This window comes from Helicoverpa armigera, chromosome 13, assembly GCF_030705265.1.
Source record: "Helicoverpa armigera isolate CAAS_96S chromosome 13, ASM3070526v1, whole genome shotgun sequence".
In the NCBI taxonomy this organism is placed as follows: Eukaryota; Metazoa; Arthropoda; class Insecta; order Lepidoptera; family Noctuidae; genus Helicoverpa; species Helicoverpa armigera.
Window position 1 is genome coordinate 9019680 of NC_087132.1, and position 27619 is coordinate 9047298.

Consider the following 27619-nt stretch of genomic DNA (forward strand, 5'->3'; position numbering starts at 1 on the left):
CATCCCTATTGGACTTCTGACATGATATGACATTAGGCGAAGATGGCGATCTAATTTTATTAGTCGCGTTAAATTCTATTAAAAGTTTATTTTGGAATACAGCTAGTCCGTGATACAGGAGTATTTGCAACTTACATAATAAAATAGGCGATTAATTATCGTATATTCTGATACTCTTTACTGCACAGGGCCAATTTGGACATTGTCCTTTAAATATCAAGTTCGCCCTTTTTTCACCTTTCTAGTCTGATATGCATAATGACTGACCTACATAAAAATGAATTATGTAATGTGCATTGATATCATGTGACCTAAATATTTCCCCCTTTAGAAAAATCTATGAATGTGTAACCCCAATCGAATGATAATAACAATTATATTAAAAGGGGTAGATAACGAAAAAAATTCAAACTTTGTAGATATTTTTGTAGAATAAATTACCTAACTGGTTTTAGTGGAACGCATATTTTTGAAGAGAATATGACATTATTTAAAAAAAGTCTATTTTATATCAGTTTTTCGACCAGATTTTTGAGCTTAACTGCTTAAATACATTGCAATACATTAAACCCGATTATAAAACGATAAAGTATTAAAATCTGAGCTAACTACTCAGTTATCCATACAAACAGGCACTCCCTTTTTAACGAAACACATGTTTGCGCATTTAGAGATGTACTTGCATATCGATATCTTTATTATCGACAATGTAAAGGATTTTATATCTTTACGTAATTCGACGGTTGTTTTGTTAATATTACTTTGTAATTGTGACTTTAATACCGATTATCGGGAATTATTTTATTGTTTTATAGAACAGGTTATTTGGCTTGCGATAAGTGGATCAATATTTATGATTGTCACCAATGAATTTTGATGTCGACGTTGATATGCCATCAATCGGAAACCATTATCGTATCTACATATGACACCGTAAAAATTTGTTTGTATTTTTGCATGTTATGATGACTCGTCAAGAACAAGTAGCGTAGAGGTTTTTTTTTTAATGTTTATAAAATACTTACCCTTTAAATAAACACATCATGCGAGTTATCTTAGTAATACATTTGTCCTATTGCTGGGTAAAGCAGAGTGACACACCGAAAATAAATTAATATGATTAAAACAAAACGTATCCTACGGGTCGACTGCACCATGCAACTATGACGATAATCAAACCATTTTTATATATATACTTTTATATTAATATTTAAAAATGTTATTATATGCGTGTATATGTTGAACAAATGGATATCGTACAATCAAACTAGTTAGCAATTTGGCTCGTTATGGTTTAGTAATCGTTTAGTTGTAAGTCCTAAAATACATCAGACCCTAATATATGTATTTATTCCGCAGTGCCACACAATGATGGAGATATACGGAGACAGCATCATCCACCTGATCGAGGAGTTCGGCACGAAGGGCGTCTGTCAGAAGATCGGCATGTGTTCGCCCTCCGACGCCGCCTACGTTCACATGTACCGCGAGAAGAGGAACTAATTTCTGTAAGTATTATATACTAGCTTCGGTCCGGTCATACATGGCCCACATAACGGTGGGTCGACATGATACCAACTTGACACAGACTTTCATAGAATTTTCTCTGCGCAACAAATCGGTGCATACAAAAGTCTGAGCCAAAGATAGCATACATCATCATATTTTCACTCAGACTTCAGATTTTTACACAAACTACCAGATTTTTACTCAGACTTCAGAAGTTCCTACAGTAATTTGTACAAACAGTATCGCACCTTGTATCGGACCTACCATAATGTTACTTACATAGATACTTACCTTTAGGTACCTATTATTGTGATATTAAAATGATAACATCAAGAACTAATCGATAGACTACAGAAGATACTAAGTACGTGCATTACTGAACGTATAAAATAAATTGTTCTAATATCATTTGTTTTTTTCCAGATTGGTTCGCGGTGTGTAGCCGATATTCGTAATCTCCTAATATTAATTTTACTTAAGTCATGATTTTTCTACCAAATCTGTGTAGTGATAAGTTTTCATTTTAACAAAAATTGTTGTGACTATTTTTGTGGTTAGATAATTTTAGTGTTTTAAAAAGATAATTATGTGAAACGTTAAAAATATTAAGATGTTGAAATGAACTGATTAATAGAAAAGTATTTTTGTAAAAATTGACGCGGAGAAGTGTACTTATATACTTTGCGAAATAAATAGTCACAATAAAGTTTTGTTTCATTTAGCTTTTCTTTCTAATGTTGTTTAGATATTTTTTTCACTTTAAAATATTTATCATTTTAACGAAGTACATACATTTTATAACATCAAGTGAATAAATAATATCTAGCCTACATTTGGAAGTGAACGTGATTTTAAGTGTATTTTAGATGTTTCTTAAGTTAATCGTATTCTTGACAATTTGTAGTGGTCATGAATAACCAGTAACACGCTATTAACATCATATATTGCAACGACATTGTAGTTACACGCGCTAGCCTGTGATAGCTCATTTGTAAACTGTTTCTATAAATAAAGTTGGGAAAAGTATCTTTTGTTGTTTATTTACCCGATTTACACTACACCGCGGTAGAATATTGTTGTAAATAATACAGGATAGCCAAGATCGGTTTAGCTAGCTACGTATTTTTAAAACTGAGTACCTATTTCTTAGCAAGTTTGATGCTATTCTCTATATCAACGGTAACTTAAAAACAAAAAAGGTATCATTCCAAACGTATAATCAAAACAAAATGAACTCTAACACACAGACAACAAGATCTATTTCACTAGCGACTCTTCAGATTCCTGCGGAGTATGACAGCGTCTATCTTCCCTCTGCTCGGGCGGCTGAGGCGCGAGTTCGGGTTCATTCGGGTTGTGCCTTCGGAGATGTTCGGCTAACCATAGAATCGGTTCCGCGGGACGCTCATGAGCCAACGCAGTGAGAGCCGGCAGTAAAGTTGGTGTAAGATGTCTTTGTATGTAGTCGTTCACTTGCCAGTGACGAAGCAAAGGGCCTACCACCACTGTTCAAAGAAAATATTTGTAAATAAGCTTAAAAACCTTGGTTGTTTTCGCAGCGAAGCAAGTATTTAGAGTAATAAGGCATTACAAAGAGATTTTTTTTCTGGTTTAGGGATCGGTGATTCGGTTGATCTCTAATTGACTATTGCCTCGTCTGGTCGGGGATGCAGGGGGTTGAGAGAAACACGGTCTTCGGACACCGAATATATTTCGAGTAAACCCCCAAATAGAACCGTTCACTCGGACCAGTGCGCAGTAACTGTCCGTGCCTCGCATGACTTACGCTCTCACACGTTTTTGCTTACCTAGCACTGCCATACTTACATGTGTTCCTATATGACTCCCCCCACAAAATTTGACACAAATTTTCTTAAAGATAATACCAACTTACTTTCTTACTTACTACATAATTGCAATACAAAGTAAGATACCAGAATCACAAACGTTAAGACTACAGGAAAGGATTACAAATTTTTCAGAAGAAAACTGACAAAAAAACGAAGTTTAAACCATAGATCTACAAAAAAACCCAGTATGCGTGAGTTCATGAATTCTCGGCCTTCGCCATACTTACTGGAAGGGAAGAAGAAGTGTATCTCTCTAAGCGCCTCGGCGTGATTTTCACTGCCGTGCAAACCATTGAAGTAGTCTCCATACTTGGTGCGTCTGCCGTAACACGCTCGCAAGCTGTCCGGCCAGTAGGCTTGAGCTTCCAGCACCCTACAAAGCAATTAATATAATGTTAATAGATAATTGACAGATACTTAATTATAAAGTAACACGCTTATAACCTAAATCTTAAAAAAAACCATCAACTTTCATTCATCCACCCAAAAGCTAACTTCAAAATATTTTTGCCTCAATTCCGTATTGAGTCATTTGGAATTTGACCGTCAAAACAAAAGAGTATCAAGGGCTCATTCCTCGGTTCAATTCATCACCAGTCTATTATTATTGTCCCACCAGTGGACGAGACCTCACATTTTCTTACAAAGAGGGCATGACCACTGTTCACGACCATGTCTCAAAGCTGATTGACTAAACTAAGTCCTAGATATATCAAGGCTTTGGGTCTTACCCCCTTAAGTCACTCCTTAGTGACAGATTCTCATAGAAATTCTGCACTAAGGAACGGCTTAAGTAACCATTAAATGCATCTGAGTGTGTCCATGACTCACATAGCAGGTCCCATCAGCGTCTTCCACTTCTGTATGCCGTTCTTGGCAGTGAGGACCAACGCGATGATCGGGCCGCTGGACATGTGCGCAACCAGATGCGGGAAGTGGTGGCTTCCGTAGTGACCCTTGTACAGCTCTGCCGCTTGCTCAGGAGTTAGGTGGACGTGGCGTCTCTGTGATAAACATGAGGTTTATTTATTTAAACTTTATACAACATGAACATGTGCAATGGTGGACTTTATACCATAGGTATTGGTAGGTGCATTTATTGTGAACAAAACAAGAAACAAGTAGATAATGATAAAGACAAAGATTTATTCAGTTCAGAAGTATAAAACTGCTCTAGTATTTTTTTCCTTACTTAAGCTGTGGATTTGTCGTAGTGGGCACGACGTATATTGACTTGTGACGTCACATTTATCTCCTCTTTTTGGGTACTTCGCTATGTATTCACCTATGTGTTTATGTGGATTTTCAGCCATATAGGTTGGCCCACAACGCCCCTGAGCGCAAGATATTGAAGTACAAAGTTATTAAAACCTCAAATCGAGTCTCCTCATAGTCGATAGAAAACATTATATTGCGATTTTTTTGTAATTCAGTTTTTCTAATAATTTTAGAATTGATTATGAGAAAGGTCTAATTAATTCAGTTGTAATCAACTGCACTTCGAGTTGTAAACGCATGCAAATCTATAATCCCGTGCTAGACATCAGGTATTTGTCGACAATTTGATAATGGCATTAAAACCCATTGTAACAAGACAAGGTCAGTATCTATCAGTATCCAAAGTACTGATAAAACAGATAAATAGTGACAATAGTTCAAAGTCTAAATGGTCAACGATTATAAGATATCTACACATTTGTTGCTTATAGCCATACGTTATTGCTTAGTAACTTTCAGTATTAGGGCGAATTAGATTACAAAATATTAAAAACAAGAGTTCAATGACCTTCACAAAGTTCTTTATTGTTGTTATTTCCAACCTGCCCGCTAAAATGAATAATAACGTAGCGCGCGTAGTAACTGTCGTAGCGACCAATTTCCTTCAAGTCACTAGTTGCTACGCGGATGTGTCGGTACATTTTCTTTGAATAAGTTATACGTTTACGAATAAAGGTGAGATAAATAAGAGCTTTTCTTTGAAGTAGGTAGTACGTCCGTTTGCATGTATCCTTAATGATGTACTATTTATACATTGACTGTACTAAAATAATGGCTAAGTAACTGCAAGGGTCGTACCGTGATTTGGAAGGCGCGTCATTCTATATTCCATTCCGCTCCATTTAAAACATTAATAACAACATAGTTGGGAAAGGCTAGGCAGATGACGATGAAGATACTTTATACGTCGCATAACATTCTATTTGTGAATAACATTTTCCTTTTTTAGCAACCCACAGAAGTGGTTGTTATCTCAAAAATAATAGGCAAAAAACTAGAGCACATTCAAATATCGATTATTATCATGTGCGATAATAAACAGTGTCCCCTCGAAACGTCAATAGGGAGTCGTAATTAGTTTTTTCTACGGTTTCCAAAGATAACAGCGGTGGCTGACATGAGAGCTCCGAGATCTGTCGTTAGAGTTAGGGTTGGCACGACTTTTATTTAAAAATATTTTTTTTTATTTTCCTCAATTTTACACAATCAGTGACCATCGTATTTTTTTTTATTTCATAATAAAAATATATCAGTAGGAAACACTGTATTTATTTATAGCAAGTTTTCAGTTACCAGCAAATCGGTCTGGACAATGTCTTTAACGCTAACTCGGAACAGAAGTAAATGGGTAGAGTTGTTGTTACATGCCTTTATTATTTTTTTTTACTTAAAATTGTTTCAATTATAGGTATATGTATATTTATATTATATTATATTTTGTTTTTAAAAATATGATGACTTCATGTCACAAAATTGAAATAACTATCAGACCCAAACTCTATTCTCCTATTTCTCAACTCACAAAACTGGGCAACCCTATTCCTAACAAGGGTTGCATGTGACGCGGAATAATGAAGGCGCCCCTCTAATGTCGATACGAGTTTTGCATATCGCGGACAACCCTTGCAGCGCTCGCGGCACGCGGCCAACGGACATGAGGGGATGGTGGTCCAAGAAAACGAATGCTAGATGATTATACTATTAAATCTTGAAAAAAAAATATAACATTCACACAGTCACTTTTCGCTGTAATTTTATAACTCTAGAACGGACTCACTATCCAAACCAAATGTTTAGGCTTTGTCCGGACTGCATATTTAGTAGATGGTTTATGTGAAGTTTGCACAAAAATCGGACGAGGGGTTCTTCATTTAAACGTTCGAAGCACGTACCGGATCGCTAGTTTTCTATATTGAGGTGCTTATTTAAAACAGCCAATTATAATCTTCACAGCTATTTTCAAGGTATTATAAGTTTGCAAAATTGTATGCAGAAATGTTTCTTCAATTTTATTACTTTGTGAAGAGAACGTACATTTTTGTGACTGATAAACGACGATACGAGTTTTGCATATCACGGACAACCCTTACAACTCGCGGCACGCGGCCAGTGAACATGAGGGGATGGCGATCCAAGAATACGAATGTGTGGTGAAGAGCCCTTGGTACCTATGGTTGCGATCATTGGTGATTAATCTCGTAAATCTTGAAGAAGAAGGAAGTAGGTAATTATGTAATTTTGATACCACTTATACAATCTAATTTCAGCTATCATTGCTTAGGTATTGGGTTCTGATAATGGTTTCGTCCCGTGGTAAGTTCACACACTTGGATAAAACTATTCTCTCAAACCAATTGAAATAAGCATGTTCAATAAGGTAACAAATAAAGTCTTCGGCTGTATAACATTATAAAGCTTTTTTCATTGTCAACTTTCGTTTCGTTCTTGATAAATGGCATGATTTTTTATAAGTTTGCAACAAGTTCATTGCAATGAACAGTACTTTTCAACCAAAAAAATTAAATTGGATAACATCTTCCATAGAATATTTTTGTGAATAGAGATTTTACCCTTCTTCAACAGTTCTGATAAACGTCGATATGAGTTTGCATATCACAGACAACCCTCAAACGCCGGCGCCACGCGGCTAGTTCGGACACGAGGGGTTGGTCACTCTCCTTTTATTGTATTAGACGTGGTCTGCATTTTATTACGTGATTTCATTTAGGGGAATTTGCAAATACAATAGCTCAAACACAAAAAAATATTATTAAACTCAATTTCGAGAAGAAATTTATTGTAGCCATACAGAAGTGAATCAAACTACATATTCCTAAAAAAGCGGCATATTAAAACTGTTAAAAATGTGACTAGAGATTTTCCGACCATAAAAGAGAACGTTGAGATACGATGTAGCTTTATTATAATAGGTAGGTACATCCCCTTTGAAGTTTTTGTACCTACACACGATAATCTCCACCCGCGAATGCCGTAAATATTTATACATGTTTTAATTAAACGATTTAAGAGGCAAGTTAAAGGGAAGTTATACAAATATTTAGCAAAGTTTTCAATATATTTAATACGTAACATAGTATTAAGTAATAGAGCACAATTAAGCCGCATAAACTAAGTAAATAACATCGTTTATAAAACATTGTAACACGTGCATGCGCCGACATTTGTGTTTAATAAACTCTTTTGCAAAAAAAAAACGGGCACCTATGCGAAATCTTGGTTTTAAGGACTTTACGTGTATTTTGAAGGGTTTTAATGATTGTAGTATGTTTCTAGCATCAAAAGAGTTAGCCGAGCATGCGTGAGAGTGTATTCTAAATTTGAATTTTGTACAATTGCTAAGAAATTGGTTAAACCTTGTTTTGGACTAATTGCTAGCAGAAAGTTCATCGGTGTTTTGAAAAGTTTTTGAAGTGATTTTCAGGAAAATGATAATGCAGTTTTAATTAATGATTTATGTACTTTTTTGTTAGATCAAAACATTTTTTAAAAACTGTGCGTATTTGATAAAATTTTCACCTGCTCTAAATGGGCTATACTGATGATTGATGGCAATGTTAAGAGTTTCGGTATTTTAGTGTAAAGCGTTCTATTGTTTAGATATTGTACCCACGTGTTTTAAAATATATTTACTAGTACCTAGCTAACCTACCTGGCGCGCGTTGTTCCACGCGCTCCTCAAAGAGATGTCAGCAACCCCAGCGGGGCCCAGCAGGGCCAAGGCCTACCGGGGCTGCGGGTTGTTCGAAAGAGGTACCGCGGCCCTAGCACATAAGGCCTATGACGGAAGACGACGGCTTTTAGTCAGTAAGAGTCTGACACTCCCTCACCGCTGCTAACCCACAGCGGGAGGGGTCATTAAATTTGATGATTTTTTACGTCGTTACAAAAAAAAAAGTACCTAGTTGCGTGGAAGAGGAACAAACATACATACAAACTATTAGTAGGATGTGACTACAAGTATAGAATTGCGTCCACACCTAGCGGACTCGGAGTAATTCATTCTGATACGACGCAGCAGACTGGTTACCATTTATTGTAGCTAAAATGTAAGCACTAACCAGCACTAATATATTTGGTGTTCATGCTGAAATAATATAATGTTTTCAATGTAAATATAGTTGTACAATGTAGATATAATGTGTTCAATATACTTGCATGCTACACTGCTACATTACTTGATATAGAGGGAAGGTATGTATCAGTAAATCTACTCACCGCAAGAATATTAAATCCATTGTGCCGTATGGTGTTCTCAATCGCCTCAGCGTCTTCATATGCCTCCGGTTTAATGATGGCCAGAGTTCGCTCCGAATACTCATGGTAATCCGCATCAGTGTCTGACGATGCAACAGACATTATAATTACTTATTGTATTTTTATTGCTTTTGTAATAAAATCCTGATTAATAATGACACTTGACGTTTGTAGGTCGTGAAAAGAGGTCTGATGACCAGTGTACCTTGACATCTTAGTTTAGCGCTGGTTGTTAAGCACAATTGAGCACAATTCTCAAGAGTATTGCAATCTGCCAGTTTAGTTTAAAGTTCAATGTGTAGCCGTGTGCCAAGTTGTGCCGGTCGCTCTCCGGTATAATGTTAATGGATCGTGAACACAATGATAAGGTCGTGTACTGGCTATCGCAGTTTTGTTAGGAAAATGAGTGGAAACTCTTTTTACAGGAATTTGAAGATGTGGTTTGAAATTAATTAAGCTTGGAAAATCGTATTATATACCTGAAATTGGGAATCGTAACAGTCGATTCGTGATGATTCTATGTTCAATAATGACGCTGGCAATTAGCTGAAACAAATATATCTGAGTTACACATGGCTAATCTTACTAATATTATCCTACTAATATTATAAATGTAAAATGTAAAATTTTGTTATCTTTTCACGCAAAAACGGCTAGACCGATTTGGTTGAAATTTGCTATGTAGATAGGTAATACCCTGGATTAATACATAGGCCTGTTATTAACACACCACGAGGGCGAAGCCGCGAGCGGAAGCTAGTATACAATATTAGTGCACATATACTACCTAAACACCATCCCCATAGCCATCTAAATGTATATTACTGAAAAAAAACAAAGACAGACACAAACAAACAATAAAATCAATTGCATATCGATAAACAGACATTCTGAGACACTAAATGGGAAAACTGGCGTTTTCCTTGGACGCCACCCTCGGCCGGAGGGGACAGAGCGCGGCGGCTGCGTGCGGCGCGGGGCGGGCGCGGTGAGGGGGCGAGGGGGGCGAGGGGGTGCGAGGGCCGCCGGGCCCCAGTGCCCCCCGGACGCAGCGGCGGAGCGACGCCTCCTCACCCGCGACATGCGACGCTGACCCTGTCTCCCGCCACCCGAGAACCACCGCCGTATACATGGACAACTCCTGCCTCCTTGACCTCCTCATCAGGTGCTTCGCGATGACCGAGCCCGAGGACCTCAACTTCACGGCGTTCACCGACCTCTGTCGGCTGTGCTCCTTGAAGAGCGGTCCCAGGCTCCACATCTTCGATAAGGAGTCTGAGCAGCGCCAGATCTTGTTTAAGCTCAGGACCTGCCTGCCGACTATGGTGAGTGAGCCCTTTGTACTGCCTCTCGGACTTTTGTCCTTGACTTACCGTGGCATGGCATATTTTCATGAACAATTGAAATGGTGACATTATTGAAAATATGTGATGACGTAATGTCCAGTGAAATGTAAAGTGCAACGTAAACAGTGGTATTGTAAAGCAAAGAAGTGCAGTAATGGTGCTACGAAGCGGCCGGTCGTAGCTCTCGTAGCGCACGCGCTCTACGCCGCGCTACGAACCAACACAACAAGATATACCCAAATCGCACAATACCTGTTGAGTTTTTTTTATGATTAGATACGTGTCTTTGAAGTTGGCTACACTATATTTTTTATTCATAAACATTCATTTACTCATAAAATATTAATATTTTAGACGTATTGTATTCCAGATCCCAAAATAATAATACAATTTCGCTTCAACTAGACCAAAAATGATAATTTTAAACCAAAGCAAAGCTTGATTAAAAACAAACAAAAAAGTGCGTATTAAATAATAAGCCTGCATTATACACAAAATGACATTCATTCATAATAACGATGTTAGAAAATTAAATAACTAAAAAACTTACTCGTACAATGTCTATAAATCCTACAACATAAAACAATCTAAGAAGAACCGATTGAGTCACGAACTTGGCAAGTCACATTTGTTACAGAAGCTATCGATTCTTTCTTTAATATTGCATTCGTAATGCCGAGCTGAGTTCGTTGACCCCGCACCTAGCTGACGAACTGAAGTAGGTCACAACACACGCATCCCCATGTACGAAGAATCAAGGATTACCAGAGATGTTGGTAATAATCGTCACGTGTCACATAATCTCTCTCCTTTTTAGACCCTAACTTCTATGTTCTAGGGAATAGAGGTCAAAGTTGAATGACTCGAGTATTTAATAAATAGTGACCGCCGATCGAGGATTAATGAGCAAGCAATTTTGTTTGGTTGATTTAGTGCAGTAATGAGATATTAAGTAGTAGTTTTCTTTGTTATAAGATTTTCCTCTTGTTTGGACATAACTGGAATCAAAGTATTTTTCATATTTTTGTATGATTTTTTACGCCTTTTACGCATACTTACATACATACTGAAAACAGAATTTTTTTACTGACGAAATATCTAAAAATAAGTAAAAAATATTATAATAATTAGAAGCAGCATTAGAAAGTCTTAAAACATTTGTAATCCATAAAGTATCTACCACTCAGTAAATATAAAATTTTCTTTTTGAGATCAGTCTCTTAGAGGTTAGATCTGACCTTCATAACAGAAAACTACAGGTTATTCATATACTTGACTAGCTTCTGCCAGCGGTTTCACCTCCATCTCGTCGGCCACTCCTGCACGATTCCGGACCTCGATAAATGGGTTATCTAACACAAAAATATTTTTTCAAATCGGACCGAAGTATTTCCTGAGATAGCGCGTTCAAACAAACAATACTCTTCAGCTTTATAATATTAGTATAGACTAAAATGTGTATCTCCATAAAGGCGCTGAATGCCGAAATTGGCTTGTCCCAAACAATTTTTTGGCCAAATCTATATAGTTTTTGACGGCGATAAAAATATATATTAATCTTGAACATATTTCTGACAACCCTGTTAATTTCAAAACACGTTCAAAAGATTTCTCCATACAAAAAAATTATAAACTTACCTCTTAAAATGATCTTCCAACAAAAATATCTGTATTACTTACTTATGTGTTACGTATGAGAGAGAAATATAGTGTTTTGGGTGCATTCAGCCTCTTAACAGCCAGTCTAATAAGTTCCCCGGTAAATCCAGCAGATATCGAAGGACGACTTTCTGCCGAAGAAGATCTGCGAGCGCTGTGTGACGCGGCTGGAACAGCTGTACGAGTGGCGTCAGAGCTGCCTCAGCACCGACTCCGTGCTGAGGAACTACGCCGAGTCCATGAAGATCGTCACCTCTACTATTAACTTTCAGGTCAGTATTTATTTTGACCGATACATACCAGGTACGACTACTTTTACGGATTTTATCGCGCAAAGAAACTGTTAAGTCCAAATCCAAGCCGAAAACTGCTAGACCTAAGGACCTAAGGATACAGTGAGCTCGCATTGCGTGAATCGTCAATAAACAACTCAATGTAGGGTAGCTATTTGTAACTAAAATATCAAGACGACCAACAGCTTAGTCTGCCCGTGACCATGGATTATGTAAACGAAATGAAACGTCGGGATTAAATAATATCAATATAACCGCGATAAAATCCGTAAAAGTAATTTTCAGAAATAAACAGGTACAAATATAAATGCCAGCGCTAGTACCTACACCAGTTAAAAAATAAGATTGACAGATCATGATTGTCATTGGGGGATACTTTTATTGGAACACTGGATGGAACTACATACTTATCTACGCAACTATGTAAAGCCGCAGAGAGTAATTATTTCGTAGATAAAAATATCCATTGTGCCTTTGTCGTCGCGTCGTCGGTCGTCGCCGCCGTTTCGTCTTAGTCGTTAGGCCATCTGCATAATATTAATCCAGACCCCGTAGACTTTTTGCAACTGCATGCCGAGGATTGAAACAACACGCAACAACCACTAAATAAAACAATATCAAATCAAAAACAAATACATTCTTCTATAAATAAATACAGCACATTTCATACCCCCTACAAATACTATGATAATAGCTAGTGCAGCATTTCCCTCGGACTGGTAGATGCGAGCGCGCCCCCACGGCGGGACAGACCTGGTGAGGCAAGGCCGCTGAGCGCAGTATGCAACGCCCTTGAACCCACTGATAGCAAACCTCTTCCTCTTTCCATGAATCTGTGGGGATGCTACACATCTATGTATGTGTTGGTGGTTTGTGGTAAAACATACCGTAGAATTTTAAGGCAAAGGATATTTTTTTTTTCCTAAAAATAATATTCCTTTATAGATCTACTTATACTTTTTTAATGGTAGCTTACTACTTCGTAAGTACTTATCTTAAAGAATACATATACAATGGATAATAGAACACCCAAAAACGAAGTCACTACTTTCTTTATAATCATTTATTTTCCTTCTCAGTTTTCTTAATTATTATGCCTTGAAATTGAATATATTAAATTAATCGCATCTTTTCAAGTTCGACAACTTAACCGAATTTACTCTGGGCACAAATCAATCGCTTTCCTACCAAATGATGTCATGTACCGTAATTTTAAAACTAAAATTAAAACGGTTTACAACATAATTGCCGAAAGCCATGAAAAATAAAGTCGTTTTTATTTGCGTCCGTGCAGCATCCATCATATGCTTTATCTGAGGCAGACCACGTACCACTCGTATTTTAACCTGTGCTGTCTGGCTCTCACAGTTTTATCGTCGATTTTGTGTTTAAGTTTCTATCTACAGTTTAACTTAATGGGAGGAAAATTTATCTTTGGAAATATTGTCTGTGCGTTGTAAATAAAGTTTCGTGCAATTTGTTATATTGCTTTCGTTATCCATATTCATTGGTTAGTGAAAGGGTTTGGGAAGTAAGACTAGTGACATGTATAGAGCGCAGTTTTCCAAATTAAAATATTGGGTAGCTCGTATTTGCTAAAATTCGTATATTTTTAAACAAGGACATATTTTGTAGATCTATCATATCCATACCCACTCGAGCATACATGAACACAGCTGGCTACAAAATCCATGTTTATCCAAAACTTAAAAACCCACGCAATCCAACTCACTCTGTCCCAAAACGGCTGGTTTATTAATAACCAATGAAAAGCGTAGTACATCAACATCAAGGTCTATTTTGGCGCGAAAAGGTCGGCCTATATCAGGACTCCCAAGGACGATCCACCAAAAGCCTGTCAACTGGCGTGAGAATAAATAATGTCATTTACTTTCACGATTTCTGTAAAACTCTTTTCTTTTTACGTTTATTTGAATACAATAAATTGGAGGTCTTTTAGTAGATTGATTCTGTAGTAGACAACCAATGGCTCAGACTTTACATAGCCTGAGGTATATTGGCTAGATTGAAAAACCAGTGAAGTTAGTTTAACTTATCCAATACTTTTTTCACTCTACTATATGATCTCTCTCGTTAAAAGTTCAGTTTTAATTTTGTGTCATATTTCATTTGTAATTAAAACGTATGAAAATCGTTTTCACTTCTCTTTCTTTCTTGAAATATGTAGAACGCGACGACGAAAAAGTTCCAGTCTAAATACATATGCCGTACAGTTGAATGCAAAATGTTATTGAACTTATCAGAAACAATTTGCAGAATCGATAAGTCTGCAATACGCGCACAAACTACATGATTGTTCAAGAAACTTACCGACGAACGTTTCCGAAGCACGCGAAACTATTATAACTGTATGTTTAACACACTACTTACACTCACTACTTATTTGTATGTGTAACTTGATAATAAATACTGACATACCGTCGTCTTAGAATGAAAACCTCGGTAATGCATTTTTTCTCAATATTTTTTTATTGCATTTCTTGGAAGATAATTGTAAAAAATATGGAATACTAATCCTTATCCTGAAAAATGCATTTTTTCTCAATATTTTTTTATTGCATTTCTTGGAAGATAATCGTAAAAAATATCGAATACCAATCCTTATCCTGAAAAGTTATCTCTTGCACTTACGAGGTTTTCACTCTAAGGCGTCGATACGTACTTTTTCAATCAATCTTCTAAAAATAAGTAAATACGTATGGAACACGTAACTTTCGAATATAAGCTTTTAAAGTCGGTAGCCAAATAAATAATTAATCAATTTGAACGTTGGCAACAAACCATCTAAAGATAAAAATTAATCAATAGAACCTACATAAATGTGTGGGCAAGAGAAAGGGGTAAGATGAGATTACATAAAACATGTCATTGTTCCCACAAAAATGTCCCTTTATGCCATGGCCAAATTATTTGAAGTCAATTAATTTTATTCTTGCTGTTTTAATATTTTTAGACAAAAGTCTTATAGACATTGTTTTATCGGACTGATTTAAAATTAAGTACCTACTTTGTTCAATATTAAGTACCTACTGGTACCTATAACTATACAATTTGTGACTACCTTTTATAGGGTAGGCAATAAATCAAGCAGTTGTTCATATATTTAAATTATTTATGATCAATCCAAACTAATATTATAAATGCGAAAGTAACTCTGTCTGTCTGTCTGTCTGTCTGTCTGTCTGTCTGTCTTTCTGTCTGTCTGTCTGTCTTTTCTTCACGCCTAAACTACTGGACCGATTTGTGTGAAATTTGGTACAGACATAGTATGAAACTTGAGAAAGGACATAGGATAGTTTTTATTACAAAAAAAAATAAAAATAAAATTATTCCGGACATATAGCGCCATCTATTGGTCAAATCAAAAATCTGCTGGTAGTCACTATTCCGCGCGAACAAAGTTGCGGGCAAAAGCTAGTATTACCATAAATATAGGCTTGAACAGTAGCAGACATTAAACACGAAATGTCATTTCGAATTCTGCTTGACCCCAGCCCTTAGGGAAACAACATGACGATTGCATGCATATTTTAACGTCATGACGAACTCCAAGCGTATTGGCATGCAACGAAATTGTGGCTGTCTGTAGCAATATGGTGCTTTAGTCATTGGTCAGCTATCGATTGACTCCATGATGGATAGATAAGAAAACATCGTCAATTTTCGTCATCATCAGCCTTTTTTGTCCCACTGCTGGGCGCAGGCCTCCTCTCAAATAGAGGAGGATTCTATTTACTCAAACACAAAAATAATAAACACATTCATAATTTCAGTGGCATACTGGTAAGGCTTTTCCCTAAACTATTCTTGGACGTCGCTCTGACAACGCACTGAAAATAGCTCCAGAGCAGAGATAACGGAAGCGCCATTGTCCCAATGTCCTTGATACAGTGAGGTAACATATGAATAAATGTGAACATATTCCGTCACTTCTTCCTCTCAGGTTGGCTACGTGAGCTCAGATTTCACAAGATGTTCCCCCATTATGTGCTGACAAAGTAAGGCACTTAGATATGAAATGTATTGTTGTCGAGTGTGTAGGCACGCGGCAGGCGATGCACGGCCGCCGGGGTAGCGCCCCTCTCCACTATCGATCGGCGCGCCCGACGCCCGGCTCGTATCGACCCACTTCCACCCACCACCCGGGCGGGCTCCTCACGCAAATCTCAACCTTATCCCCTCACGCTAACGGCAAAAATCCCTTCCCAGAATCCACTGAAAGAAACGCTGTTCGTATTCCAAATTTGAACCTTAATAAAGACGTTCTGTGAACTATTACTGAACGCATATATTTGATTTCCACGTAGCCAGTATAGTTAATGAATTATCTGCTCTAATGCGATAGTTATAAGGTTGTTCGCGACGTCGGCTGCGCAATACGACTGTTGGCGACGCGGGAATTGGCTACGCATGTCCATGGACGTTTTGTTTTTATGACACTCCCTGTAATTTACTTACATGAAAGTCTGCTTGCGGCAGATTATAGATTGGACCCTTGAGACTGGAGACTATTTGAATAATAAGTGATATGTAAACTCAAGGCGAGGAAGAATACGATGTAAAGTAAAGGTCGATAAACTAGTAAGGAGTTCTTCTTGGTGGCTAGAACCGCTAACATTGCTTCAATCTTGCGTTGAGCAAAATCTGCTCTCTACCCAGTGCTCTATATTTATACAAAGTGCATTAACGCACGCATCCCATCCAAGGTCGAAGGTGGCTCCGTCACCCGAGCTCGGGGGTACCGTTAACCCTGACCTAGCGCGGGAGGTGAAGGATATTCCTACTACGGCCTCCCTCCGCCCCGCGGGGGACCGCACGACCTACCCTGAACACCACTTGCACTGAAACGGTTGAAGCCTTCCCCTCGTCACATCACATGGCTTTCATACACTTCATACAGATTATCTAAATACGCAACTTTATTACGACACTAAAGTTTAAACTTTGCTGAAACACGAAACTATAAATTTTGGAAGGTTCATATAAATTAGGGGTCCTTTGGAGCGTATTGTTACAATCGCGACTGACTTATCGCGTTCGAACAATCTAAGTCAAGGGAAAGTTTTTGAAAGAGGGCTATATTACGGCATTATTTTTAAACTTCCGTGAATAATGTTTCCTATTAATTTCCGGTTACATCTACATTACTTCCACACGCCATGATTTTTGATGGATACGAACTTTAAGTATTTTTATAACTGCTTCTGTCTACTTAACGAAGGGAGAATATTTTAGCCCGTGGCAATTGGACATCATTAGTGAAATATAACAAATTGATCAAGTAATAGTAGCCTTGTAGTTGTAGTAAATAGCAGTGCTTGATTGCATAGATGATAACACTTAACTCGCCACTAAACTTAAAATAGCCGGAGTATTTACTAGGCACAAATATGTATGTACAACAATGTTCACGCCATGCCAAAACCTTGGCAGTCCGCTACGATTTCGTGCGACGAGCGATTTAACCCAAACATACATTTCAAGAATCGTTCTAAATTCTACTATACTTACTTATGTGTGACGTTTTCATTTAGTATATGTTTCAAGTTAACATATCAGTCATTATAAAATCGAGGGAGACTTATTCAAACTGAAATTCAGACAAAGGCAACTTGTAGTAGTAGGTAGGTGCCTATTTTTAAAAGAGTAAACCCAGACAACTTACAACGTATTTCCGTACCTACATGTAACAAAGTAGCAGTACCTTGAGTACGTAACTTATGTTCAATGCTCTAACATTTAATGATTACTTAAGTCACTCCTTAGTGACGGAATGTCATACAAATCCTTCACTAAGGAATGGCTTAAGTAACCATTAAATGTCTCTGAGTGGGGAGATAAGTGACTTAACCGAAATCCAGGAATACCTGCTTAGTAGGTATTCCTAGATTGCGTAGCCATTTTGTTTCAAAAGGTGTCATCCTCATAGTGATTAGATAATGCTATCGGATACATAAAGTACGTGTTTGATTATTGCTAATACCTATCGATGTTCAGGATTAGGACGAAGGATATTTTAGTGTAATAAAATATAATCTTTTAAAGTGCATTAGTAATAAATTATGTTCAAAGATATGACGTAGAATTTATGAATGCATTAGTGATCGTTTTTGTTCGAGAATTGTTGTATTGGGCAGTTAAAGAATTAAAGGTTCATTGCTCTAAGATTCCACTAGAAATACGATGTGCTGGAGAATCTGAGTCAAAACATACATTTCGGAAAACGCCTACATCAGCCTACGCCGTCATTTATGAGAAAAAATCTATGCATAATAGATTTGGAGAAGGTGGAAGGATTAAGGTTATTTTCAGTTTTGAATGACATATCTGACGAAAGCGTTTACGTTAAATATGTGAACCAATTCAATTTAGTTTCTATCATCCGTCTTCTCGTTACGTACCACAAAACACGCAATTTCGCTATGAAAACAACGATAAAACAGAAATTTCAGGTTTACAACGTAAAGTATTAAAAGTTACGACCCTGAAGTGAGCTATAAAGTCGGATAAGTTATTCGACACGATCAATGTTTTGAATTAAACAAACATGTTGTTTTCTTTGTTTTGGTAAAGGACGTTTCTGTATGACGTACGTAGTAGATTAACTTGTACTCAACATTACCTTCCAATATGTTCTATTTATACTATAGTGTATAGGTAGTATTTTTTTTACCATGAAATATTTAATAATATAATTTATTTTGGTTCGATCTAGCTGAAACACTAGGTATAGGTAACCATATTGTCTAGGATTTACTTGAAAGACATAAATTATATGTATTCTTTAGCAGTCAGCCCTGTAGGTCCACAATTCAAAGATCATTCCACTTTGTTAGAAGTTTACTCGTATATCTTTGAAAGCATTTCAGTTGTTTAATTTAAACTAAATATTTACTTTATTGTGTTCGGAAACTACATATGTATATTAGGAACACGTGAACGTTAAAAGAACTTAAAAACTTTTTTTAAAGAACTATAAAATGCAAGTTGGTAACCAATTAAGTACTTACCAATGTTCTTTGCCTCAGTTGTAACCAACACTAAAATTATCTCCCATCTTTTAGAGAATCTCTAATTTTTTTCTATGTATAAATGCAATCCATTATGATGATCTTTCAGTTTATATACACAGATAAGCCGCTTTTAGCAGAAATTAAAACGCAGACAGTTTCATTACAAAGCTTTTCGTCTATCCAAAAAAAGCCATTATGCATAATGGGCCAGACGGTACCCTTGTTCCTTACCCAGGTGCGTCGGAAAGAAAGTGTATGCGATCGATGCGACTTGCAGGCTCGCCAGCGGTTAACTTGCACTTACCACTTAGTGCATAGTGACGGCGGAGGGCACCCGCCTCGGATCCGCCCTACGCGCTCCGCCGCCCTTGGCTTTCCACGACCTCTTCTTAAAGTATGCGCGCCTAGTACTTTCGTTCCGTTCAAAGTCATGTTTCTTCGAACCCGATGGATATTTTTAGAAATTGTATAGTGGTTTTTTAGTGTTACCTTGATGTAGGATGCGTCTGAGTTCCTACTATAATCAACTATGGGATCTTGGAGTAAGATTTTTTATACTTATCTATATTTTTTTAGATTGTAATTCTCATGTTGTCGTTTTCTTGGAACTTTTAACTTGTTTTTATTCAAGTTACGATTATTAGAATTCTACTGATGAACGAGATTAGTGGTTTTCAAAAACGCATATAGCAACAGAAATCAATGGGGACCATATGCTCAACAGTGGATATCCTTTGGTTGAGATACTGATGTATAACATAAAAGTGCCCAGCAACTATTTTCAGAGCTATTCAAGTACCTAATACAAGAATGATATGATATCCTCTCATTTCAAATTTTGGCGAATTTTTACTCGAATAGTAACATCACCCCTAGCTAAAATGTGGTCTATCACTACATTTGCATAATTTTTTCTCTTCGGAACATTTTTACCCTATCTCGCAAACCCCATATGCAAGCCCTCCGTTTACGTAAGTTTGTTTTTAATCAGTGCATGAGTGATAAGGCCCCCCGAGGCTCCGGACCCTATGGCAGTTTCCTCCCTCACCTTAAGGGGACGTCATACAACATTTAAACAATGGCAAATGCTGAATAGCTATGCATTATATGAGTATAAGAATATTATGTCGTATTACAGTATCGGTTAGTTTCCTTTCATTTAAATAGGAATCAGACGGCCTTGTGCTTAAAATGAAAAAGCGAGTAGCTAAAGTGACTAAGCACTTATGTAAAAACATTTCCTTCAGATCAACATTTAATCAATAACAAACAACCAAGCTCTCGTTAATTTGTTTATGCAACAGACACAAAAGAGGTTTCTATACATAATTAAATAAATCTTGACTGACTGTAATCAAAGACTCGCTCTCAGACTCCAAGTACCCTTATTCTGAAGATGAGCAAAATTAATAAACTCAACATTTTCCAATTACTGTCGGAAATGTTCGTGGGACGGCTCGTTATCAACAGGATCCATGAGATACCGACGCTAACTAATCCTTCCCTACTTGATAACATGAAACTAATCGATAATAATCAGGTCATATCTTTGTTTATGACAGTTTTTGCATACCAAATTAGGTACGATTACATAGCAAATTACAGTACATTTCGAAATGAAACGAGTAAACTTTGCCACGGACTCTGAACCTGGCGAATGGTACAGAATGCTATGAGATCTGTTTTAAATATTGTGCTATAATGTGGGTATCATGTTGGATTCGTTTGATTTATTAGATTTGTTTGACGCAAAAATATTAAATTCAATAAACTACGAAATCACACAGAAGACCTAGAAAATACTTCTGTGCCTAGTAACATCATTACTTGTCATGTGACGTTCTGGTCACCCTCAATGTGTGGCTTTGGAATTACAATCACCACCACCATGCAATCATTGCCTAATACTCCTAATACCTTGAATAGTTTATTGAACCCAGCAAATCTGATACGTCACAGGTTCCTTTCCCCATCTTGGTTACTGTCGAGGTCGTTGAACTGCACGCGTGCCGAATTTAGGCAATTAAGCATAGGGTGTTCAAACATCGTGTTACGGAATGAAAGTCGGGGTACTTTAGGGGGCCGTTCTCACTTTCTGCGGGGTGAATGCACTGGCGGGGGAGGCCACCCTAACGCGACCCTCCCTCGGCCCTCCAGCCGCATCAAAGACACTCAATGAAGGCGGTGTAATTCCGACTAGACGCCAGGAATTGATTATTTTTTGTGCTTTCAAGGAGGCTCGCGATATTGTCGCTCATGCATCTTGCATAATGCATTTTTTTGAGGGAATATTAAAAAATGGTAGATTTTTTTATAAAAACAACTAGCGACGAAGTAATCAGTCAGTTTTTACATTCGTGCACTTGAAAGACATTTACCTCTGTTCACAGGATGGGACGGTTAACATGGACAAAATGACGGAAGCTCAAAAAACAGCATACCTAGAAGCGCACGTTGCCGTCCAACAACATATGGCACAAGCAGCAGCCGCTGCACGCCGTGAACAGCAGCAACAGCAACAACAGCAGCAACAACAGCAACAACAACAACAACAGCAGCAGCAGCAGCAACAGCAACAGCAACAGCAACAGCAACAGCAGCAGCAACAGCAACAACAACAGCAGCAGCAACAACAACAGCAGCAGCAACAACAGCAGCAACAACAGCAACAGCAGCAGCAACAACAACAGCAGCAGCAGCAACAACAGCAACAGCAGCAGCAGCAGCAACAACAGCAGCATCAGCAGCAGCAAAATAATAATAACAATAACGCAAGACATCACCAAGAAATGCAGGTATGCTTCTTAACTATGTGATATTTTTACATTTACGGTGTTTGGCAAATGCAATACTGTAACCTGACTCCATTCTTTTCAGAAGTCAAGTCAGATAATATTCCCGCAACAAACTCAGAATGGCAATGCTCATCAAGGTCACCCATCGCCGCCCACAGTTAGCTCGACTCAACATCACTATGCCACTATCAATTCTCCGATAAAAGTACCTCAAGTGAGCTCCAGTACTGGTGGTCCAGACAGCACGTTTACCGTACCTGATGATGTGGGCATGGGATTCGAAGGAGGCGTTCGAGTTCTACAAAGTCTTGGCAATTGGTGAGTCATTCAAATTGTTTGCAGCTACTCATTTTCACTCAAATCATATCATTGCTTTTGATAATTTCAAAGCTTCTGATTTTTAAGGCTTTTTGTGTTGTCATTTCATTGTTTGTGCATATTCGCCTTTTTTGAACTCCCAAAAATATAATATCCCTATTATTCTTTCTGCCCGAGGCAGTTTGAAGAAAGGGTTATTATGTTTTTTTTATAAAACAGTTCGTTTGATTTCGCCAGGTCGCCAGAAGTGACGCACAACATACCGAGGCCAAACTTGATTCCTTTTACGGAACCTTACGCAGAGGGAGGATCGATGCACCCGGGGACTAGATTAAAAGCGTTACAAACAACTACTGTTAGAAAACATCCAGCCATTAAACCTACTAGCTCAACAAGTGAAGGTACTTTTTTTATCTGCTGTATCCTTGGTTTCACATTCATTAAGAGCTTAAATTATCTTTTGTGTCATCATTTGAAAAGTCAGCCTTCAAATCAATCATGCAACGAAGCCGTGCGAGTTGGGCCAATGGTCAAGTGTTATCATGATCATGCTGTCCTATCTTTAAAAAATATTCTCTGTCAATTTCAGGAAGTAAAGCGTTTGAGTGCACAGTTTGCGGCAAAGGCTTAGCTCGTAAAGATAAGTTGACGATTCACATGCGAATACATACAGGTGAGTTGGTATCTACACTATAAAATTGCTACTAAATTAAAATCGGTCACTGGTCTTTTGATACTTATATTAGCGTACTTTGCTTTCCTATTGATCTCCAAGTATCCATACGAGTTTGTACTCACTCAGTCTCATCATTGTCTTTCCCTATTATATGATTTAAATCAGACCATATCATCATCGCGTTTCTTAAAATGAATGGATTTCAGTTTTCTACCTCAAACATACTGACCGTCAAGGTTGCTAAATAAGTCTTTTATATTTCTACAGGAGAAAAGCCGTACGTTTGCGAAGTATGTAACAAAGCGTTCGCCCGCCGAGATAAACTAGTGCTACATATGAACAAACTGAAACACATAACGCCATCGAACATAGCGCCTTTAGGTAAAAGAACCATCACAATACCACGTGAGTATGCTTCGTAATGGTGATGATAGATGCCTTTGATACCAATCCTATCACTACCGTTGTGAGGTCTCGAACGGTAGTGAAGCATTTCTGTGTAGAGCTAGATCAATATTTTGGACTAGTTTTATGGATCATATCAATGTTTGTAATTATTGTTTCTTGATTTGCCAGTCTTAAATGATTTATGATGAAATTGATGTTCTTTTATATTAAAATTATTCTTCATTTCTAAAATTAGAGAATGATTTTGTTTCGCTTGATTGTAATGAACAAAGCTTTACTAGATAGTTACTTTAGATTTTCATTCTAAAAACAGTATAAACCCTTGACATTTTTTTCTAAAAATCTTGAATTTCTGCAGCGTTAAAGCTAGATGATGTGAAGCCACAGCTAACTAAGCAAGAGGACACAAAACCAAGTCAGGCAGAAATAGCAGCAGCTGCTGCCGCTGCTCAGCAACAGCAACAACAGCAGCAGCAGCAACAACAACAGCAGCAACAGCAACAACAGCAGCAGCAACAACAACAACACTCACACCAACAGCCGATCCAGGTGTGCCAGGTACCTGGACACAACTTTACGGTAAATTCAATGAAAATTCAAAGCATGGACCGTAGGTGTTCTCGATGTGACAGCATGAGTTCAAACTTCTTTCAATATTTTATTTTACTAGTGTTATACCTATTAGCAAAATCAAACTCATCGATGATTCAAATACATTCTATGTTGTTGTTTCTTTTACTGAATTTTCTGTTTCTTCATCTATGTGTATACCTAGTTACTATGTTTCATCTCCTTATTTCATCCATCTTTTGCTGCAGTTTTGTTCAAATTAGGTTAGTAGAAATCAATAAAAAATATGTCTCATATAAATATAACATAATAGTCGTATTATTAGTAAAAATAAATATGGCATTCAACTTAATTCCCAAAAATAATACTAATCCCCCAAAAAACTGCGAAAGGCTGAATCTACCAAGACCCCTATGAATATTTCAGAACACAAACCTGGTGCACACTAGTGCAGCAAGCGCGGCCGTGGCAGCGGCGACTGCTGGCATGGTGGTGTCCTGGTCCTGCGAACTGTGTGGGAGATTGTTCGCGACTAGAGACGAGTGGAGTGCCCACGCCAAATCACACCTACCTGATACTAAACTGCTACAGGATAAAATGCAGCAAGCCACGCAACATCAGGTAGGTCCTCCTTCCAGTTATTTTTTGCAATCCGTACCAAAGGACCTTTGTTTGAATAGGTCTAATGATGACATCTTTTTTTCAGCAACAGGAAAAGGTTCACTTATCAAACCAGGAGAAGCTACAACTACTCCACCATCACAATCAGAATCAACAGATTTTGAACGGTCACGGGATTGCGACGGCATCCGTGTCCACAGCCACCGTGGTCAACGAAGGGGGAGGCGGGGGAGGAGGAGGGGCGTATTTCACACATGGACACACACACTACGCCCCAGAAAGACAACACACACATGCGCACCATTTGTGTCTTATGTGCAGGCAGGAGTTCGCTGGCAAAGCAGAGTTTATGTTCCATGTGAGAGGGCACTTCGAGGGCAAAGTGAGCGACATCGCGGCAGCTGATGTGTTAGCCCGTTCTTTAGTAGACAATTCTGGGCTGTGTACCTGAGCCCCGCCAACGCCCCTCAACGCATTTCACTCTGATGCATGTAATAAGGGCGTCTTCCAAGACGACACTATCATGTTGAAGTTCTGAGACGCTAATTGCGAGACATTGGTTTCCAAATGGGGTACAACGTTAAGACATTGAGACCAGTATTGATAAGGTTCGGAATAAAGTGGTTTTATCGTTTATTTTTCATTTGGCAGTAATTTTTCAACACAGTTCGCAGTAAACGAGTTTTAGGTAATAAGGTCAAAATTACAAATATTTTAATTTGCAAAATAAAATGGAAAACGGATGAAGGTCTGTGGAGTCTCGCAAAACATTAGCACGCCTTAATATTTTTATAAAATGCAATAAATAATGAAACATTTTATGTAAGTAACAGCATGTTAATATCAATACAACGAAACAATAATATTGCTTTTTCAGAACTTACATGATTGATTGTTATCGGAGAATTTCGTTGGAAAATGACCTTGCCTTTTTGAATAGAAGCCTTGTAGATATACAAATGGATGTGAATAATAATGATTACAAATTAAATACAAAACCGACAAGGTGATCAAATGTTAACAATGAATATTCGTAAACTCACATATTATGAAAGGCAAAGTCAAACTCCTTTTCTTCAAATCTTTCTAGAATACAAACAATGGTTTCGTTACAGTTTCATGCATAAAATTGATTTGTTAGCTTTAAAAATGTTTTAGATCTGCTAGCTGTTCATATTAAAATCTTGTAAATAGGTGATAATTAGCTTAAGATAATACTGTTAAATAGAATCCGATAACGTCGCTTTATTTATTTTTAATTTAGGAATTAAGGAAAACCTAACGGGGGATGAGTGATTCTAGTCATTTGAATCTAGTCTATGGAACCTAGTCTCTGGATCCTAGTCATAGAGTAAGTTTGTGTATAAAAGTATTTTTATATCGATGAGTTTAGGAGTATAATCGGTACTGTCTGTAGTACCCTAGCACGGAGTGTGTACCTAACTAGTTCGTAGGAGCTTCTACCTGCCAGTATCTAATCAAATGTTGTTTAGATATAGTGAGCTTAATGTTGGAATAGGTAATAGGAATTAATTACGTGAGGCACTTCCAACAGATTTGTTTTATATAAATTATGGAACAGATGTAAAACTGATTGAACAGACAACTAACTGAGTGACCTAGAGAGATATCCTAAGCTGAAACATTTGATAAGAGACCGAGCAGAATAAAATCAAAATCATTGACGAAAAAAATACAATCAACTAAGTCAGAAGATGCATTCTGTTGAAAAGATCTCACATAATTATTTATATTTAATACGAATTCTTTGATCATAACCTTCTTTTCGACACAAAACTAGAACTTATACCTACATAAATTAAGAATTAACTATTTCTGTCTCCGAATTTCAAATAAACAATTGTAAAGTAAACTGATAATTCCGATATTTCATACAATTGCATTTGAATAGTTAAATGTTTCACTAGGTCAAGTTGTTAACTCAAAATGCGTCCTTAAGTATTTAAAAAAAGTCATGTACATTTTTGACGAAAAAGTGAGGTAAATGATGACAAACATAATTTTAATCATTAGACCCAGTAACTTAAAACTACTTTTGTCCATCTTTGATCCACTGTAAGGATAATCAAAAGGTTCCTTATAAATTAACCAGTTCATACCTAATCAAATTGGATCGAAAACACAATAGATTAGAATAGATACTGAAAGGACGCATGTCTTGACTGTTCCTAGATTTTCTCTAATCTATACATATTTAGTACATTAATCAATTCCATATATAAACTTCCTATAGCCAGTTAGTGTAGTGCCTATATCCTCAATTGATTTGGTTGGTTGGCTATTGTGTGGCAAGGAAAGTGGTATGAAGACAAGGTCTGATGTTGTCGCGATGTTACTTCTCATACCTAACGTTGTATAGCATTGTAGTCGACTAGATCTCAATTGTAATTGCACCTTTGTTTTATTGGAATTCGATTTGAAAAGGAATACGAGGTTATTTTCTTATTTAGCTCCAAAATAAAAACCGTTTAACTAGAACGATAACCGAACCATTTTCAGTTGTTGAATCGCCAATTTGAGCAATCGGCGGCCATTTCACAGCTGAATTATAGTTAAATGTTAACTCAGCCGTACTGAAATGCAGACTTTATTGCCTACGATAGACGATTCTATTGATTGTGATCTTGTATTCCTTTTTGACTTCGAATATGTTTTGCTGTTTTACGTACCGAAAGACCAATGCCAGGGAATGTTTTAGGTCCTAAAAACACCGCGTTGTCCTAAAATTTAGGACAACGCGACAATGTACTATCTAAGTTTATTTAAAAGACCTCAAAAAGATAGGACTTTCTTTAAGTACGTTCCACTGACATTGGTCTTATGAGTCCACGATCATTACACTTTTGAAAAGTTCCTGAACCCTGTAAATAAGTTTTAGGCGTGTTGTGCTAGAACCCCATAGTTTGTGATTGTATCTGTTTCACGACAATGCTGCGAACGTTACGTGACTTGTGGCATCGAATGAA

General features: G+C 37.4%; 3 protein-coding genes across 11 annotated transcripts in view; 2 read left to right on the plus strand and 1 right to left on the minus strand.

The window, feature by feature from the left end:
* The window catches only part of LOC110378175 (prosaposin), a 29482-nt gene extending 26947 nt beyond the window's left edge, over positions 1–2535 (plus strand). For both annotated transcript variants that reach the window (XM_064037402.1, XM_064037403.1), the window contains 2 exons: positions 1360–1508; positions 1933–2535. In XM_064037402.1, the coding sequence (XP_063893472.1) occupies positions 1360–1503 (144 nt within the window). In that variant the 3' untranslated portion in view covers positions 1504–1508; positions 1933–2535. The remainder of the gene's footprint in view (positions 1–1359; positions 1509–1932) is intronic.
* A 182-nt stretch (positions 2536–2717) lies between these two features.
* On the minus strand, positions 2718–10496 carry LOC110378164 (nucleoside diphosphate kinase homolog 5). Of its 2 annotated transcripts, XM_021337305.3 has the most exons (6): positions 10286–10496; positions 9392–9458; positions 8874–8995; positions 4191–4363; positions 3587–3732; positions 2718–3014 (listed from the first exon to the last, which is right to left on the minus strand). In XM_021337305.3, exons 1-6 carry the CDS (start codon positions 10325–10327, stop codon positions 2767–2769), a joined length of 798 nt encoding a protein of 265 aa, XP_021192980.3. In that variant the 5' UTR covers positions 10328–10496; the 3' UTR covers positions 2718–2766. The 2 variants fall into 2 exon arrangements, with proteins under 2 accessions (XP_021192980.3, XP_021192981.1); XM_021337306.3 differs by lacking the exons at positions 9392–9458; positions 10286–10496 and having other exon boundaries at positions 8874–9014.
* On the plus strand, positions 9933–26690 carry LOC110378163 (uncharacterized). 7 transcript variants are annotated; one of them, XM_049840392.2, is made up of 10 exons: positions 9933–10237; positions 12028–12189; positions 21635–22039; positions 22122–22357; positions 22577–22758; positions 22947–23030; positions 23301–23438; positions 23800–24020; positions 24438–24632; positions 24718–26690. In XM_049840392.2, exons 1-10 carry the CDS (start codon positions 10043–10045, stop codon positions 25081–25083), a joined length of 2184 nt encoding a protein of 727 aa, XP_049696349.2. In that variant the 5' UTR covers positions 9933–10042; the 3' UTR covers positions 25084–26690. The 7 variants fall into 7 exon arrangements, with proteins under 7 accessions (XP_049696349.2, XP_049696353.2, XP_049696354.2 ...); XM_049840396.2 differs by having other exon boundaries at positions 23800–23999; XM_049840397.2 differs by having other exon boundaries at positions 23301–23414.
* Positions 26691–27619: the final 929 nt, after the last annotated feature.

What these genes read in the sequence shown, in the direction of transcription:
- LOC110378163 (XM_049840392.2), top strand. Translation starts at nt 10,043, where the DNA reads ATGGACAACTCCTGCCTCCTTGACCTCCTCATCAGGTGCTTCGCGATG. An exon ending in CTACAAAGTCTTGGCAATTG is followed by an intron (nt 22,358 to 22,576) that starts GTGAGTCATTCA and finishes TTTATAAAACAG; the next exon opens with TTCGTTTGATTTCGCCAGGT. An exon ending in TACCTGGACACAACTTTACG is followed by an intron (nt 24,021 to 24,437) that starts GTAAATTCAATG and finishes TGAATATTTCAG; the next exon opens with AACACAAACCTGGTGCACAC.
- LOC110378164 (XM_021337305.3), bottom strand. Translation starts at nt 10,327, where the DNA reads ATGTCACCATTTCAATTGTTCATGAAAATATGCCATGCCACG. An exon ending in TGAAAATATGCCATGCCACG is followed by an intron (nt 9,459 to 10,285) that starts GTAAGTCAAGGA and finishes TATTTGTTTCAG; the next exon opens with CTAATTGCCAGCGTCATTAT. An exon ending in GTTACGATTCCCAATTTCAG is followed by an intron (nt 8,996 to 9,391) that starts GTATATAATACG and finishes TTGCATCGTCAG; the next exon opens with ACACTGATGCGGATTACCAT.